A 17416-nucleotide genomic window follows, 5' to 3' on the forward strand; every position below is an offset into this window, starting at 1 on the left:
CTGCATTTTGTCAGTGCTGTGATTTTCATGTGATTAATCTTGGGATATATACCCTCACCTGCCTACACATGAAACCGAAACCAGCAACACGCACTTTCCACGTTTACCCTCGCTCCAAAGACTGCAGCAAGGCTCTGCCTTGTTTGTATTTATTTATGAGTGTTTCTTCACTTACCTGTACAGCAACCACAGAAAGGACCTCAACTGAGATCCTGTTAAATTCATCAAAACAGCCCCAGGCTCCCGTCTGGGAAAGGCCTTTGTAAATATTCCCACAGGACTGGAAAAAAAAAATTACAAGAGTGAAATCACAAATGGAATCAACTCCAGCAAAAAAAATTGATTTTATTTCCCAGCCTGTTTATTTATAGGAATTTACAGTCTATTGTGAGTATTTAGAAAAGTGCATGGAAACAGCAGGCACTACTCAATTATAATATTTATAGCTCTGCACAGTTTGCTACTTGATTTGCTAATTGCACTTGCTCCATATATCTGTGCACTGGTTTCATTTAAAGGTCACCTGTGCTGAATTACAGATGGCCCAGCTTCCTGGGAGAGCCCATAAGCTGAATAACATATGATCCAAGGCTACCAAAATCACTGTACCATGCCAGACCGGCAGAGAGTGAGACTCAGCCTAATGATTCAGCGTTCTGCAGCAGCTGAAGTTTCAGCACGTTTTGGCCTTATTCTGGGAGAGGATCCTGAGAAAACTAGGACAGATCCATTCCCATGCCAGGGCCTGTCAGCCTGTGAGCACGCCAAGGAGAAACGACCAGGGTTGAAGTATCACACACAGAACAGCATTGGTCTCAGCTGAACAGGCCAAAATTTTTGAAGCATTTCACATGGAATCTAACTGCAGAAGGGAAGGGAAAGACATAACGAGGCAGAGAGCACAGTTTGGGTCTCCGCCTCCTGAAGAACTTTGTGCAAGTCTTAGAGAAGAAAATGAAGGAGGAGAAAAAGGTGTTTGGCAGAAAGGAATGTAGCAGGGATCTGAGGAGAGGTGGTGGATCAAAGCGATCCCAGCTGAGTTACTCTCACCCCTCAGGTTTCATCAGGCCCCCAGAATCCCCAGACCCACATGATGGCACTGCAGCCAAGGTGGGAGCAGTACCTTGTAGTCCATCTGCTCAGAGCAGTTAAACACATACACCATGATGCCCAGGGCTCGCCCCAAATCTTTCGTAGTCTCCGTCTTGCCAGTGCCTGCAGGGCCTGCTGGTGCTCCACTCATGGTCAGGTGCAGCGACTGGGTCAGGGTGATGTAACATCTTTCATAGCAAAAGATGAAGGAAAAGAGAGACTGAGTCTTGGTCCAACAGGTCACTGTTGCACTGCACAGAAATGGCACCAGCACAATGCACACAGGAGAGCCTTTCTTCTGAAAAGCTGTATATGAGCAGGGTGCATGTCTAAGCTGAAAGTCCTCTTGGGCATTAATTACCACCTCTGCCCAGATGTGTTTTCTCCACGAGATACTTGTCTTCCACCAGGGTCTCCCCATACTCTTCACATCTGGTTGTGCTTTCTTTGGATTCTTATACCACCAACTGATATTGGGCATGTCCCAGACAGTATGAGAAAAGGTCAGCTTTTCTGAAAGACCTTCCTCTGGCTTCCCAGTGCTCTTCAGTCCAAAGGATCCCAATCCCCACCACCAACAGAAACCTGCTCATGTGGTCTAGGAATGATCCTACTCAATACTACAACAATCCCCAAAGCTTCTCCATCATGCTGATGATGGACACCAGGGAGGTGCCCGCATGTCAGTCTCTATACTCCCTGTAGAAGCCACAGAGCTGTAGTCCCTACAGCCAACAAAACCTGATAATGCATGGGTGCCTGGCTCAGCTGGCTAACACAGGTGACTAGAGCCACCTGAGATGCTCCTGGTTACTGAAATGTCACATATGGTGGAAAGATATGACAAGGGGTCCACAGGAGACTTGTACACTTCTGGATTGGCAGCTGGAAGCAAGGTAGGACAACAGAGACCATCTCAAGCCACCCTGGGTATCCCCATTGAGACAACTGAACTGAGTGGTAGATGTCCAATTCAAGATGGGAGGAAAGCTTTCTAGACTCACAAACTCTATGGGGTGTGGACACCTTGTGCACAGGCAGACACCCACAAGTGAGCATCTTAATCTGTGAGCTGAATCCCACCCCGGAGTCTGAGGCACAGATACCCCAGAGGGTACCACCACAAAATCACAAACCAGGTGAGAGTTAGAGCTCTGCAACCAGATTGCTGGGACATGGAGAGAGAAAAGAAGGGATGCTGGTGTCCAAACTAAATCCATCTTTGGTTGACAGCTCTTTCTCTGACTGCATGGCAAAGCCCAGCTATGATGGTGCTTCCCAGGGACTTACCTGTCAGTCAGTGGAGTGATGACAAGCCGAGGGGTATTGCCAAGGTATTCATAGGAGTACAGGAACTGGGCATCACAGATGTTGGCAAAGCAGTGCCGTTCCTCATCTGACCATCTGTGCCGGAGCTGTGACAGCCAAATGAATGCCTGGGCATTGTCCACCTGCAACACACCCACAAGCACCATCACGGAAAGGCCAGGGATGCCAGGCACATGCAGCTCTGGTGCCAAAATGATGACTGAAGTTTTCATTGGGGATGGACCGGTCCTCGCTGCGAAGGCAAGTGTGGTGAGGAAGGTCACCTCCATATAATGTGGTGAGAAATGTCACGTCCCCCTCTCCCATCAGTAGAGGGTAGGAACCAAATTAGTAATCACGTTGGTGGGAGAGGAAAAGGTGAAAACCCAAGAGAAAGAACAGCACAAAAAGACTCACAAAAACAGAAAAGGAGCAGAGGCTGCCTAGACAGGGAAGGGGCTAGAGACAGCACCAGGGAAACATGCTGGGGACAGGGGGACAAGGCCAGCCATGGCCAGCACTCCCTGTGCAACCAGCAGGCAGGCCCGGCAGCTGGACCACTTCACCACAAACTGGGCCAAGGCACCACCAAAGGCAGCTGAGCCTTGAAGCCAGAACCCTGCGAGCAGCCTGGCTGCCTCTGAGAGGACACAGGGGAGAGTGAAGGCACAACCCAGCACACTCAGGGCACCTCCCCACCCACCTGCAGGGCTGGACACTAACACATTGTCAGGGACAGGGGAGTGGTGTGGGAGAGCTGTGCAGGACAAGGGAGTCCCTGTGGCCCCACACCAGACCAAGGAAGCTGCAAAAAGAAAAAGCCAAAATGCTTTTTCTTACTTTCTGAAGACATAACTGAGACGGCATCCAGCAGCTTCCCAACACAATGCCATCATCCACCAACATGTGCCTTGGCACCAGGACACAGGGCCACACTCACTCCTGGTGCGGATGTGGCAACTACAGCAAGCCCCATGGTGTTGCATGGCCATGAAACAGAACAGCACTGCAAGCTTACGGTGGCTTTCTGCCTCCTTACTGCAAAGATTGTAAAAGAAAATTTAATCATGTATCTCCCAATGAGACAGGCAATGATCTGGATGGCCTGTGGTTGGTCTAGCCCTCCTATAACCCCCACTCCAATGCCCAACACAGGACCACACTGAGCTGCGAATACAAACCTTCTGCGCTATCATTTTCGCCACCACATCCCGAGCATGCACATCGATGGTGCATATGGTCATGATTTTCTGTCTGTCACCTTTGGAGAGCTGCCCAATCAGCATGGTAACGAGGGTGTTCAGCTGGGTTACTTGCTTCTTGTGATATTCCTTCATTGCATTCTCATAGCCTTCCTCCACCCTGGTGAAGGCAATCCCAACCTCGGTTGTCCACCAGATCTGGGTGCAAGAAAGAGCCACCTAGGGAAATGGGATGGGTCAGTATCAGGAAAAAAACCCAGAGATTCCTTACTTTCAAGAGTGACTGATCCACGGGAAGATTTAGGGTGAAGTATCTGTGACATTAAGTATTTTTTCATACAGTAATCATAGCAGACAGGACAAGAGGGATCTGCCCTTTGACATTCATTTAAAACATCATATCAATGGTAGACACATTTAGTAGCTACTTAGTAGCAGTGCCTTTCACATGCGTGACACAGCAGAGGAGGAAGAGCTGGATTCCAGGAGGCTGTCAGACATGCATCTGAGGGGCTCTTTTCTCTCATTAGGCCTCACCACTTTGTTTTCCTGCACCTCTCACTCCTCTGGGTGTAGTAGAGTTCCCGTGACCCACAGGGTGCTGCAGGCACTGCCCAAGCCCCCAAGCTCTGTAACCCAGCCAAGAGGGTATCCTCCCTGGAGCCCCAGCCAGAGCGTGGAGCTCAGCCTGGAAACTCCATCAGGAGATCGCCGGGTTGAAGGACAACACATCCTTCCTCCTGGACAGCCCAGTGGAGGCCAGAAACATCCCCATCCACAGCTGGAGGCCATTACTGAAAGAAGGGAAGGGCAGGACTGAAGGGGAAGCCAAGCCCTGCCTTTCCCACGTGCCAGCCTGAGTGGAGATGAGAAGCAGGGGCAGATACCTGAGCAGGGTAGTCAAAGAGCCACTGTTCCCTTGGCTTCTCCTCATAAGCCATGACGGCTTCCGTCATCTCGTCTCTCACAGTAGCCCTCATGCTGTCTAGTACATGGTTCAGCCAGACCTCAACCTGGAGAAGAGATTAAATCACAGTAACACGTTTGCTCTTTTTAAGCACCTTTGGTAATTAGTGGAGATAGGGAATGGGGCAAGCCCAAGTTAAACAAGCTCACAGCCTCCTTCAGACTGGGTGGATTTAGCCAGTTCTGGTACTGCAGGATTAACATCTATTTCCAGACACCAAGAATACCAGTCAGATTTTTCTTGAACTCCAGCTACAGGAGAAACCAAAATGAACCCCACCAATAAGTAATTTAGTTTGGTGCATTCCACCTCTAGGCCATGACAGAATCACTCGTGGGACTTGGAGACAATCTGCCAGCAGCAGGAGAAAGCTGCTACCAGTGTTTTAGTTTAAATGCAGCAAGCTCCGTCACTGGGGAGCTCAGCAGCTGGTATTACGTACTGTAGCTTCCTATAATAGTTCATGGAGAAAGGTGCAACTACAGGGACAGATAAGCTGAGCAGTGGTCTGATTCTTAAATTTCATACTTTAACTCACCCTAAGAAAGAAGGAAGACTTGGAAAACAGGAAAAAAAGCCTTCTCTTTCAGAAGATACCCACGCAGAGGTACTATGGAATGGCTTAGTCTATTTGTGACCTACGGGTCAATGTCCAGATGGAGACCAGTGACAAGAGGTGTCCCTCAGGGGTCCATACTGGGACCAGTGCTGTTTAATATATTCATCAGTGACATAGACAACGAGATCGAGCACGCCCTCAGCAAGTTTGCAGATGACACCAAGCTGAGCGGTGCAGTTTACACACCAGAAGGACGGGATGTCATCCAAAGAGACCTGGACAAGCTGGAGAGGTGGGCCTGTGTGAACCTCATGAGGTTCAACAACGCCAAGTGCAAGGTTCTGCACCTGGGCGGGGACAATCCCTGATATCAACAAAGACTGGGGGATGAAGGGACTGAGAGCAGCCCTGCCAAGAGGGACCTGGGGGCACTGATGGACGAAAAGCTGGACATGAGCCAGTCATGTGTGCTGGCAGCCAGAAGGCCAACCGTACTCTGGGCTGCATCAAGAGAAGTGTGGCCAGCAGGTCGAGGGAGGTGATTCTGCCCCTCTACTCTGCTCTGGTGAGACCTCACCTGGAGTACTGCGTCCAGCTCTGGAGCCCTCAGCACAAGAAGAACATGGAACTGTTGGAGCAGGGCCAGAGGAGGCCACAAAAATGATCCGAGGGCTGAAGCCCCTCTCCTATGAGGATAGGCTGAGAGAGTTGGGGTTGTTCAGCCTGGAGAAGAGGAGGCTGGGGCAGACCTGATTGCAGCCTTTCAGTGCTTAAAGGGAACCTCTAGGAAAGATGGGGACAACCTTTTTAGTAAGGTCAGCTGTGACAGGACAAGGGGTAATGGTTTTAAACTGAAGCAGGGTAAGTTTAGACTGGATATAAGGAAGAAATTCTTTCCAATGAGGGTGGTGAGACACTGGCACGGGTTGCCCGGAGAGGTAGTGGAGGCCCCATCCCTGGGAACCTTCAAGACCAGGTTGGACAGGGCTCTGAGCAACCTGATCTAGTTAGTGGTGTCCTTGCTCACTGCAGGGGGATTGGACTAGATGACCTTTAAAGGTCCTTCCAATCCAAAGCATTCTATGATTCTACGATTTTCAATCTGCATCCCCTCCCTTACAGAGGATATTTGTAACAAGCTGTAAGACTAAAACATCTTAGAAAAATTCAAATAAAAAAAACTTACTTAGAAGAAGGCCACAACCCTTTCTCTCACTGTGGACTGTGACACCTATGCCTCACCTTAGTGAGGACCTACCCAGAGTGGGACCCAGCGCTGTGGTGTAAGGAGGAATTAAATTACATACCACCTCTTCCAGCCTGTCTCATGCTTGAAGGAAGAGTAGTGAATTCTACAATGCCTTGGCAACAGGTGTCCACCCCAGGGGCAGGAGAGCAGACTCCATCAGACAGTTTTGATAGCCAAGGTTTTCCCTCTCACCTGCCCGCTGCAGTCACAGGGTTCACTGAAGCTGACGTATTCCTCCTCTCTACTGTACATTCCCAGGCCAACCTTGGTTGCCTTTTGCTCAGAGTCCAGCTGGAATTTCATCTTGGCCAAGTTGTCAAAGAGTTTGGAAAGATGACGTTGCACCTGCAAAAGCAATTGTAGAAATAAAGCGACTGAGACAGAACAAGCAGAATGGCCAACCATACATGTCACAGGCACGATCATGTTCACAAAGCATGATCTTGGGCAGCTTGGTAGCACCACATCTTCTCACACATGGCCAGGATACTGCCAACATAAGCCTCTTGCTGTCTCTCCCAATACTTCTACCTATTTCTATGTCATTTAGAAAACAGACATGCCTTAATAAATCATATTTCCCCTCTGGAAAATCTCCCATACAGGGCAAAAGCATAGAAAACATTCAAAGATTGCATGGCCTCCTAGCCCAAATCTCCCTACATGTAGTGATGAGAGTTCTCTTGCCATTGCTCCACCTCATCCCATTCTCAGCACACCGTGGAGTTTTCTTCACTATGAACCTTTCTGGTTTTTTACTACTAGAAATAGATTTTGTGCCAATAGAAAGTCCTGAATTCTCATCCATGGAGATGAAAGACATTTATTTCTGCCCAAGACCCATAATAAACAGCTTAACAACCCAGACCTTCTACAGAACCCCCATCTTGACCAAAAGCACTCTTCCGGAAGGAAAAGAATAATTCAGTCCTGTCCTGTTCACACCTGGCTGAGTTTGAAAAGCCAACAGGGAGATGCTAGCATTGCTGCTGCAGGGTCTCAACATCAGCATCTGCCTGCTGGGAGCTGAGCAGGTCACCAGCATTCTTTTATATCACTGCATAGTGTACAAATAAATCACTGTGTGAGTGTCACATGCCACTGCCAACAAAGGCGGGCTTCTCCCAGGAGTGATGTTCCCATGGCAAGGGTCAGCTCCCAGAGCTGTCCCAGACAGGAGCTGCCTCTCTCAATGACAGCCAGAGATAGGGAGATGGATGGACTCCCATGGGTGGGATGAGAAATGAGGACAGCCCATGACACCTGGGCCTCTAATGCTTTCCCAGAAAGACGGGTGGGCTTGTCGGTTTAATTCTTGCTCACTGATTCACAAAGGATTACAACACTCCTTTTCACAAGCTGTCCTGCGGGTGGACATAGCTCAGTAGTCATCTTACACACATTCAAGCAGGGCCAAATCCTGGAAGGTGCTAAGCACCTCTGAGAAGCTATGGGACCTCAGCTTCCCCCCAGATAAGCATATCTCCTTTCAAATCTTAAGTAAACTATAGAAACCTTTTCTTACATCTAGAAGTCTCTGCTGAAAAATGCCCACTGTCTGTTCCCAGACCCTGGACAGTCTGCAGGGCTTCTGATGCACTCCAGTGCTCGCTGCAATCCTGACAGCAGAGCCCTGAATACACCTGAATCCACACAAGTTCAATACTCAGTTCAAGAGGATAATACCATTGTGTATTTAATCCTCCGTTAGGAATTATCAGACTTTGAAACTACAGTGGGAAAAGCTGAGAGTGTATCCGTGTATGATCCTGCTTGACATTTACTTTGATTATACTGCAAATAGTTTTGAATAGCAGAAAACACCAGGAATTTCTTCTTACTCCATGGAGCATTTCAACACAGTATCTTTTCTTTGCTTCCTCCACAGGATGATCCAGCAATCCACCAAAGTCAACAGGATGAATGGTGTATTCAGAGTGATTTCCCCACATCTGGCATTCAGGCACCATCCCCAGAAACCCAGCCTGGAGAGAAGCCTCCTCAGTCAGATGGCACAGAAGCCCAGTGCAGGACGCCAGATACCCAGCTTGGCCCCTGAGCTGTGCAGGGATGGATGGCAACCCAAGAGATCCACTTGCTTGCCTTGGCCATAGCCACAGTCTGACCACCAGCTACCTCTTTCAGATTGTGTTCTTCACTCCCCCTATCATCAGGATGTGCCGAAGGCCTTTGCATGGGGGAAGGAAGAAGTGGCTTACTAGCAAATGCCTCTTCTGCCTAAAAAAAAGGGAACTCTCCAAGCCATCCATTGTCAATACTTCCACATTTCAGTGCCCAGTCTGTGGCTCTTTCAACAGCAGATGCTGTTTGGTGGCACCCTGGGTTGGGGATCCAAGGTCAGCAACAAGTTTTGGCTGAGATCCTCAAGAAAGACGGTTTCGTCGAACCTCACTGTATCTCAGCCGAAACAAAGCCACTGTTTTTGTAGCATCAAAACCATAACTCTATGCAACATTTTCAGAACCATTTGCAAGCATCACCAGGGTTGGATCAGACAACACAAAGTGCATGTGTTGCCTTTCAAAGATGACAGATGAATGCCAGCTGTGAAAGAAGTAAGGGTGGGAGAAAAAGCACTCGAGAAAGGATACAGGAGAGTCCTAAGGCAGCATCTTCCACCGTGATACTACTGACAGCTGGAAAATACAAGGGTGATGCAGTACAAGACTTACCAGCTGTGGGTTGGTGCCATTGGAAAGGATATCCAGTAAATCTGCAGAAGAAATGAAGTAAAACCTGGGAAAGGCCAACCTCTTCATGTCCAAATATTCAGCCAAAGCCTTCTCACACAGAGACAACCTGGGGAGACAAAGCAGATAAATGGAGTCCAGGATGGGTGGGTAAACATCTTTTCATGTTTCATGCTGCAGTTATCAGGCAGATTCTGCCCTACCATGGGGAAATGCGAGGCATGAGCTGAGCCTGTAGGATGGTCCTCTACAGCATTTTCCAAACAGGTCAACATAGCACACAGTAACTCATAGATCCTTCTCTACTCCCAAGGGTCAAATAGCCTAAGAGCCAGAGAAGCCTCATAAAAAAAGCAGAAACACGGGTGGAAGAAGAGGCTGGAAAGGGTTTGCAGTCTGACCTACCATTTCAGACAAGCTCATAATTGCCACAGGTGATTTCACACTGGGATGAAAGTTTCCATAAATGCTTTTATTCTAATGAGCCACATTTTAAAGTCTGATTCAGACCTACTCAGCTTTTTGTGTTTGTGAAGCCTGAAAGGAAACTTATTTGCTCCGATCGAAAATGAATCTTTCAGTGCTTACATGCGAAACTGCTGCTGAGCTTACAAAGCTCATGAGTAATGTGCAGCTAGTCCTCTGTGAGGAACACCGGCCTTATCTGATTAAAAATAAAATAAGTATTTTAAATGGATAGTTATTACTGGCACAACAGCTATCGTATTAACTTTTAAGTGTGTTCCAGGTAGGCCAACTCATGTTAAGTGAGACGTGTATCCATCTCAGGACACTAAAGTCTTTCTCAGATAGTTATACCATGTGTCAAGGGTATACGCACAGAGGTAATTTAGTAAATTAAAGAACATGGGCTCAGCTCTGCTGCAGATATCCCTGCTTGGACTGCTAAATAGATATTTCAGACCTTGTATTTGGGATGGCAGTGAGGCCATGTGTCGTTAAAACCAGCTGAATACTGAGCTCTGTATGTGTGTAAATCAATATTCAGGATGAGAATTTGCACATATACAAAGCCAGACTCCGCTCTGGAGGCTTCAGGGTGATGGATCACAAATAAAAAAGACTGAAGAAAGCTCAGAAATGCTGCGACTTGTGAATGCAAGGAATGCCTAGTTTAGGAAGAAAACCTTGGGGCACAGGTTAGACAAACTTATTAGAGTTGATCCCAGTCTCTGCCAAAATCCTGGGACTTTTGAAATTCTACCTACCTACTCTGAATGTCTTCCAGTTGCTGGGACAGACCTGGTTTATTGGTGGCCTCAACTACATTTGGGGTTTTCTGAGCTTCATAGGCCAGTTCTTTAAAGTCCACATCAATCCCTTCAAAGCGTTTGGAGTCCTAAAAAGCAAGACAAGGAACACATTTGTGGTAAAACACTGATTTTGTGTTAAAAGATCCCATCCTCTGGGTGCTGTCTTTGGGTTGAGGGGAAAGACTCTCTGCAGACAGCCTCCTGTCCAGTGCAGAAGGACCTCTTCACCATTACAGGAGGGGTCTTCCAGCCATGTGCCCAAAACAAGTCTCCAACAGGGCACTGGGCACTCACCACCTTCTCACTGTATCCCACAGGGTCATGGATAAAGAGCTAACATGCAGAAGGCAATGCCTAGGACCAACCATTTTCATGGGATTGAATTCCCCTTTGAATGTCTCCTCATAACTCCTCCTCTCCCATGTCCAGATGAAATACCAGGTGTCCCTAGCCATAGCAGCAGGAGATGCTCCCATTTGGGGGAAAGGCTACCGATTCCGTGTGATTTCTCTCTTCCCTCTTGCTACTATGTAGGAGTCCCAGTCCCCATCCCTGAAATAGGTTTGATGACTCTTGCAGAGTCTGAGAGCCCTTCCTTGCTTAGGTAAGGCCATAGAAACCCCACGTCGGCAGCAGAGGAGCATGCTGACAACTACGCTCTGCACCTAACATGGACCCTGGATTTCTGGAGTTAACAGTGAAGAATAAATAAAGCTATGTTCAAAATATCTCTGCTCCTCCCTTCTTCCCAAGCCAGGCCTCCTGAATGAGCCAGGACACTGAATAAAAGTGCTCCAAGGTTTCCCAGTAATACTTTCATGTCAACCTGTGTTCAGCCCGGGCAGCGAGGCTCTGGCTGGAGGGTTCATCCCTCCCTGCACATAAGCCATGTAGCCAGCTTCAAACGTGCATCCCATGCCCTGACGGCACATCGTGCCCCAGCCCTGGATCCATCCCAAGGAGGTTCAGCCTCCAGAGGCTTCGAGCTTCATCTTTTCTTCTAAGGAAGGGAAGAGGCTGCTGATTTGTGCCACTGGCCAGATGGGTATTGAGATGTAGACAGCTGCCCAGTAGGATGTAGATTTAAATCATGATGTGATTTCATGCATACCATCAGGTAGCTGTTGGATATGAACAGCTTGCTGGCACATGGTACAGCTGTCAAGGCACTGGTTATCAGCACCTGTATATATTGCCCAGTAAGCAAGGCATGCCCAGCTCTCTCCAAAGCAGAAGGAGGCACAGTTCAAGCAGACCAAAACAAAGGAATGGAGACCACAGTGTATCATCTGGGCGTCACTGGGCTGTGCACACCCCTCTTGACACCCCCAGTCAGTGCTGCTGCACATGGCTGGGGATGGCAGTGACCCAGTCAACTGCAGCTCACTCAGCAGGGCTGTGAGCAGTCCGGAGGGGTCAGGAACCAGCTTGAAAGATTTTCTTAATAATTAAGGGAATCTAGAATAAGAATGGAAGCTGGAGTAGAAGATGGTCCCAAGGAAGTCAGCCATGACAGCTCTGCTCCATTTCCCGAAGCAGGAGTAGGAGAACAGCTGCACACCCACTGCACCAGTGCTGAAGGCAGGGAAGAGGATGCTGCCAAAGCTGCCTGCTCCAGCTCTGGTTTGACGATTTGCAATGTCTGAGTAATTATCTCAGTCCTCTCCCCTCCAAGGAAAGAGGGAACATGCCTGCAGCACTGAGGGAAGCCAGCAGCCTCACGCTCGGTCTCCAGGAACTCTGCATTTGCTATGCCGTGGTGGAGGGGGGAAAAACAGCTTCTCAGCATGGTTCAAGCACAACCTACAGTACAAAAGCATCCTTGGGCAGCACTAGGGAAACTCCTATGGCACTAAGGGAGCATCCAAAAATCAAGGCAACAGAAGAGCCCTGCTTTGGGGACCTTGGCATTCCAGATAACCCTATTTCATATAATGGAGGCTCTTCAACAATTTCCAAACAGGAAAAATTAGGAATGGGGGTTTCATACCTCAGGAAGCTGTGCCCGTATATCTTCTGAGCCTATGAATATGCTCTCCAGGTGAGACCATGTATGCTGCACTTCGAACCAGAGAGAAATGACAGAGTCCGCAGCGGACAGCTTCCTCTGCCATGCAGACACTTCCTCCAAGAAGAAAGCAATATATTTGGATGTCATTAAATTCTGCAGCTGCACCTGGTTGTCTTCTAAAGTTTCAATGAGTTCCTCATTGGACTTCAGCAATGGGATGTTCATTCGGGGGTGAGGCTCATACTGAAACTCCATAGTGCTCCAAGTCCTTTGTAGCTCCTTCAGGACTTTCTCCATACTCATTTCTCGCACAGCTTTGTCCACAATGCCACGAACTTCATCCTCAAAGCTATGCAGGTTGAGCTTCAGGAGGTCAGCCAGTGTGGTGTCTGAGTCCATCACAAACCTCACACCCGTCATCTGCATCAGTTGATTCCAGTGTCTTTCTCTAATAGCAGGGTTTTGAAGTTCTGCGACAGCTTTCAGGGCCGTCAGCATGTTCTTCACCTTACTGTCCAGCCCCGTGAAAGCATCCCATGCCCTCATTTCCTTATCCAAATTCCAAATCTCTCTTGCAAACTTTTTACACTCCATATCCATGTTTTCCACATTGATATCCACCCATTTGGTGGTCTGCCAGTCATCAAGGCTCGTGTTCACAAGGGAGATCATATCCCAGAGCTCTTTAAGAAGACACAGCTCCTTTCGGCACTGCTTCAGTTGTTTATAATCTGGCACCATGACTTCAAACAGACCAGCTGATTCATAAATTGAGGTCATGGCTGACTCCATTTGTTTAATCTCAATGTGCTTTGCATCCAGCAGTTGATAAGGTTTTTCAGTGTCAAACCTAGAAAGAAATGTTTATTCTTCATAAGTGATATTGTAACAACTTCTAAAGAAAACATAAAACAAACAGAGCTTCTAAAAGACAAAGCAGAGATGAAACGTCCATAGTACACATTGATGATACAGCCACATGGCCCTATGGATGCCACCTTAAAGTGATATTGTGCACTCAGCATCCAAATTCAATCTCTTGCTAACACTGGACAGTGTTTCCCAGGGACAAAACACCCCAGGCAAAACAGATACAACACTGTGAGAAGGTAGGAGATTTATGACAGGGCTCAAGCATACATCCTCAGGACACTCAGAAGTGATCCCCTAACACTTTTTTTTCATGGGGGCTTCTGTACCTGAATGGTGCTTCTTTCCGAAATCGCTCTCTGAATCTGTGCTGCTCCACATCAAACGCCGCACAGCTCTTGCGCAGAACTGTCATTTCATTCGCCTGCAGAGGAGCCACATGCTGTTTCACAGCTATTGCCAGCTTCTTTATATTGTTCCATTTTTCTGGCAGCTCCTGCAAACAAAATTTAAATGCTGGTAGGCAGTATTTGATATTTGATATAAGATGCATCTAATCTGTTTATGGATAATCACACAACAGGAAAAGCAACAGATTCCACGTCTAAAACAATAAGGAAGTTTTGTTGTGATGCAAAGGCTAAACACATAATTTTGGATAAAACTTCACAATTTTGAAGACTAATGAAGAATGAGACCTTATAACTGACTGCTCTGATTGTAAAAATATCTTCAATAACTTCAGAAGAAGGGTGCCAGACTGGCTCCTGGCCTCCCTCGATGGCTCAATGCTCAAGAGAGAACAGTGATCCTAACACCAAGCCCAGCAGGACCTGGAGCTTGCTGGGAGAGGCCAAAGGCAGGAGGATGGTCTGCAGATGCAAGCTCATCAGGTCATCTGGCTCCTCAGAGGTAATTAAGAAACAGAGCCTGGGAAATTTCCTGCCAGTTCTTGGAGCAGAAGATGATGTTATACCAGAAGGGTTTCTGGAGAGCTTTCTGGGGCAAATCCCTCCAGCCTGTGTGTATAATATTAGTACTAAATAAGACTGGTTTCTTTCTCAGGTCTGCATCCAAGCTGCAAGTGCACAGCACTGCTGACAATCCACCCTCCGTACCTGGGATTTTCTTCAGAAAGGGATTTTATTTCTCCTCACTATGCTTCTCGGGCCACATCCTCAAGCCCAGACACTGACCCCAGCCAAGGGCTCTGCTGTCCTCAAGCCCCAGCGCTTTGCTCTTGGAAAGCCCACTTGCCCAGTTACTGTGCAAGCCTACAGGAAAGACTTTGGGGTTCTTTTCATCCCACTTCACATAACTAAGGAGATTAATGGAGACCCACAAACACTATGGAAAGAAGAGAAATAACCTGGAGGCAGCTCTGAGGCAGCCGAGATAGCCAGAGCAGGGCCAGTCCCTCTTGAGGGGTCTCCTTCTGGCACTTTATGTTCCAGTCTCAATAGAATTCACCATCCCTGACCACAGCAGGGCACACATGGACCTGCTTCCTTGGTCTCAATACAAATGACCAGTGCCCACCCATCCACCTCCAGGACCATGGAGGGAGTGGTACCTAGAGGAACTTATTTCTGGTTTTCCCACCATATACAGGAGCGAATGAATCATTCAACTACGCATTGCTGTCACTTGCCAGAAAGAACAAAACTGTTATCTCCTGCATCTGAACGGGTGCCCCACATCCCTCATTTCTGCTATCAGAAAAAAAAAAAATCAGTTGTTTGAATGTACTTGCACAAACAGGCACCAAACAAGCAGCTCTTGGGCAGAGGAATTAGCAGAGCCAGGTTTCCCCCAGCATCATGTTTTATGCTGGACTGAAGCTGTTGCAGCAGCCAGAGCATCCATGTAATGCAGCTTTCCTAGTTTTCAGGGAGTCTGTAGGAACCTAGGTATCTGTAGGACCCTTAACGCTTCCAGCTTTGGTGACCCGACCACCCATGGATCACAGTTGTGCAAGCAGAAAAACAGGGGATTGCTAAATTCCACTCAGTTCCCACCCAAGCCTGCAGCAGAGAGCTGGAGCCTTTGTTGCACAGGTGCATAAGGCAGGAAAATTTCTCCAAAAAGTCCTGCTTTAAACCTCATGTCCTACACAGACCCCTCTTCCCACAGCACCCCATGACTACAGGGTATCCATCTGCATGTAGCCCTGTGCTTCTCTGCCCTAACCTCTTGGCTGTTGCCAGTGCTTGTCTGCTGTTCCCCAAGGCTAGTCAGGCATCTCACAGTCCTTTCTAGCCTCTGTCTCATGGTCCCCTTTCCAGAAACAAAAGAAATCCCCCAAAGAAAACTAATTCATCAGAGCCAGATGTGGAAAGGTGCCCAAATATTTTTGTAACCTGCTCCTAGTGATGTCCTCTGGGTCAAGCAGATTTGATGTTACAGACCCAGTGGACTGAATTCCTATGAGAAGGCAACTCTTCTGCCAACATTATCCTTCCCACCTCCACAGTTGCCAAGAACTGGCTTCTTTAAAAATAATTATAATTCAACCTAATTAACAGATGTATTTGAAAATGCATTAATTTTTTTCAAGAGTAATCACTGGGAGTTGGAGAAGGCAATTCTATGTTTTTCATACATAACAAAAGGCTTAATCTCTGCTTTAAAAGAAAAATCTCAATATAACTCCAAAATTTAGAGCTGTTAAGGCACATCCCACAATAGCAAAACACTATCCACTGAGGCCCTCTAATGACAGGGAGCGGGGTCTTAAATATTCCTACAATGCTCCTGAACTCACGCTCTCTTTGGCATCCCCTACTCAGCAAACTGGTGTGTCCACCACAAGTTGTCACCCACCTCCAGTTGCTTGTAGCCTTCCTCTGGCAGCTGTTGCTCGTATGTCTTCAGCAGTTCGATGGTTTGCTTCAGGGGCTCAAACACAGCATCGATGGCACCCTGCCTTTCTTTAACAGCCAGGAGATGACCCATAATCTCCACCAAGCCATCATAATCGCCTTTTTCAACCTTTTTGCTCAAACCTTTATCGGCAGTTTTTATGAACTCATCAAGGTCAGCCAGGCTATATAACACAAAGCAGGAAAGCAGAAGATGAGAGCGGATCCTACTGAAATAATTATCAGCCTTATGCCAGGCAGCCGGACTGGCATGGACAGGGGAATGGCCTGGCTACCCTGTCCATCACATGGCAACACACTGAGGGCATCAGAACCACGATTCCTGCTCAAAGGGATCCATAGGTGTGGGACAGCTTCCTGCAAGGAACAGGTATATAGTTTGGGACTTCTCAGGCTGGAGAACAGGTATCTGAGAAGGAGTATGACTGAGACGTGTGAGCTCAGGAGCAGTCTGGAGAGAGTGAGTGTGAAAGGACAGCTTTCATCTCATCTTTTCCAATACAAGAATTCAAGATCCCCAAATGAACCTGGCAGGTTGCAAAGTGACAACAGACAGGGGTACTTCTTTACACCAGGGTAATTCCCTGCTGCAGGATGCAGAGGACAAAAATTCACAGTGATTAAGAAAAACAATCAAACATTTGTGGGAGGAAAAAAATCCATCCAGGTCTTTAAATACAAAGGCATGACCCCTGTTTCTCAAAGTCCTTGAGCTATAAATTGTCAAGACACAAGGAGAGTGTTGGGGAAGTTTCCTTACCTGCTTACCCTGTTCTTAATCTTGCCAGTTACTGGGCACTCTTGGCAGAGGCACAGTGGGCTCCTGGATCTCTGGTCCCTTCCACCATAGCCATTTTCCTCTTCTCAAAACACTTACTTTTTAAGTGCCCACTTAAATTCTGTGGATGCTGCTGGGCCAAAATGCATCCTTAAATACTTCACCTAATAAAGGCTCAACTGCTGAGTCAGACACTCTTAATAAGAACTCCTAAATGCCTGTTCTAAGCTACACAAAAACCTCTTTGCACAGAAATTAACAGAAATACGGTGCTGAAAAGAACACAAGAGAGCATATAATCCACCACACTCAGCAGCCTTCGCTACTACGTATGTCTGTAAATACTTCTCTGTAAGCATCCAAGACCTAGGACATCCTTCAGCTGCAACTCCTCAGATAAATCACCCGACACATCATCCTGCATGGACCTGGCGACTGAGCAGATACTCAGAGCAGGGAATACATGTTAATTCAAAACTTACATCCAAAACTCCTCCTTTTTGTAACCTTGAA

General features: G+C 47.5%; 1 protein-coding gene across 1 annotated transcript in view; it reads right to left on the reverse strand.

The window, feature by feature from the left end:
- Positions 1-17416, reverse strand: part of DNAH9 (dynein axonemal heavy chain 9) — a 201691-nt gene that overhangs the window by 173754 nt on the left and 10521 nt on the right. Inside the window, 11 exon segments of the mRNA XM_035902634.1 lie at positions 176-280; positions 1124-1280; positions 2383-2543; positions 3582-3821; positions 4490-4615; positions 6570-6722; positions 9071-9197; positions 10318-10448; positions 12353-13223; positions 13573-13739; positions 16067-16289. Coding sequence (XP_035758527.1) covers positions 176-280; positions 1124-1280; positions 2383-2543; positions 3582-3821; positions 4490-4615; positions 6570-6722; positions 9071-9197; positions 10318-10448; positions 12353-13223; positions 13573-13739; positions 16067-16289 — 2461 coding nt within the window.

Source organism: Egretta garzetta, unplaced genomic scaffold (assembly GCF_000687185.1).
Source record: "Egretta garzetta isolate BGI_Z169 unplaced genomic scaffold, ASM68718v1 scaffold589, whole genome shotgun sequence".
NCBI classification, from domain to species: domain Eukaryota; kingdom Metazoa; phylum Chordata; class Aves; order Pelecaniformes; family Ardeidae; genus Egretta; species Egretta garzetta.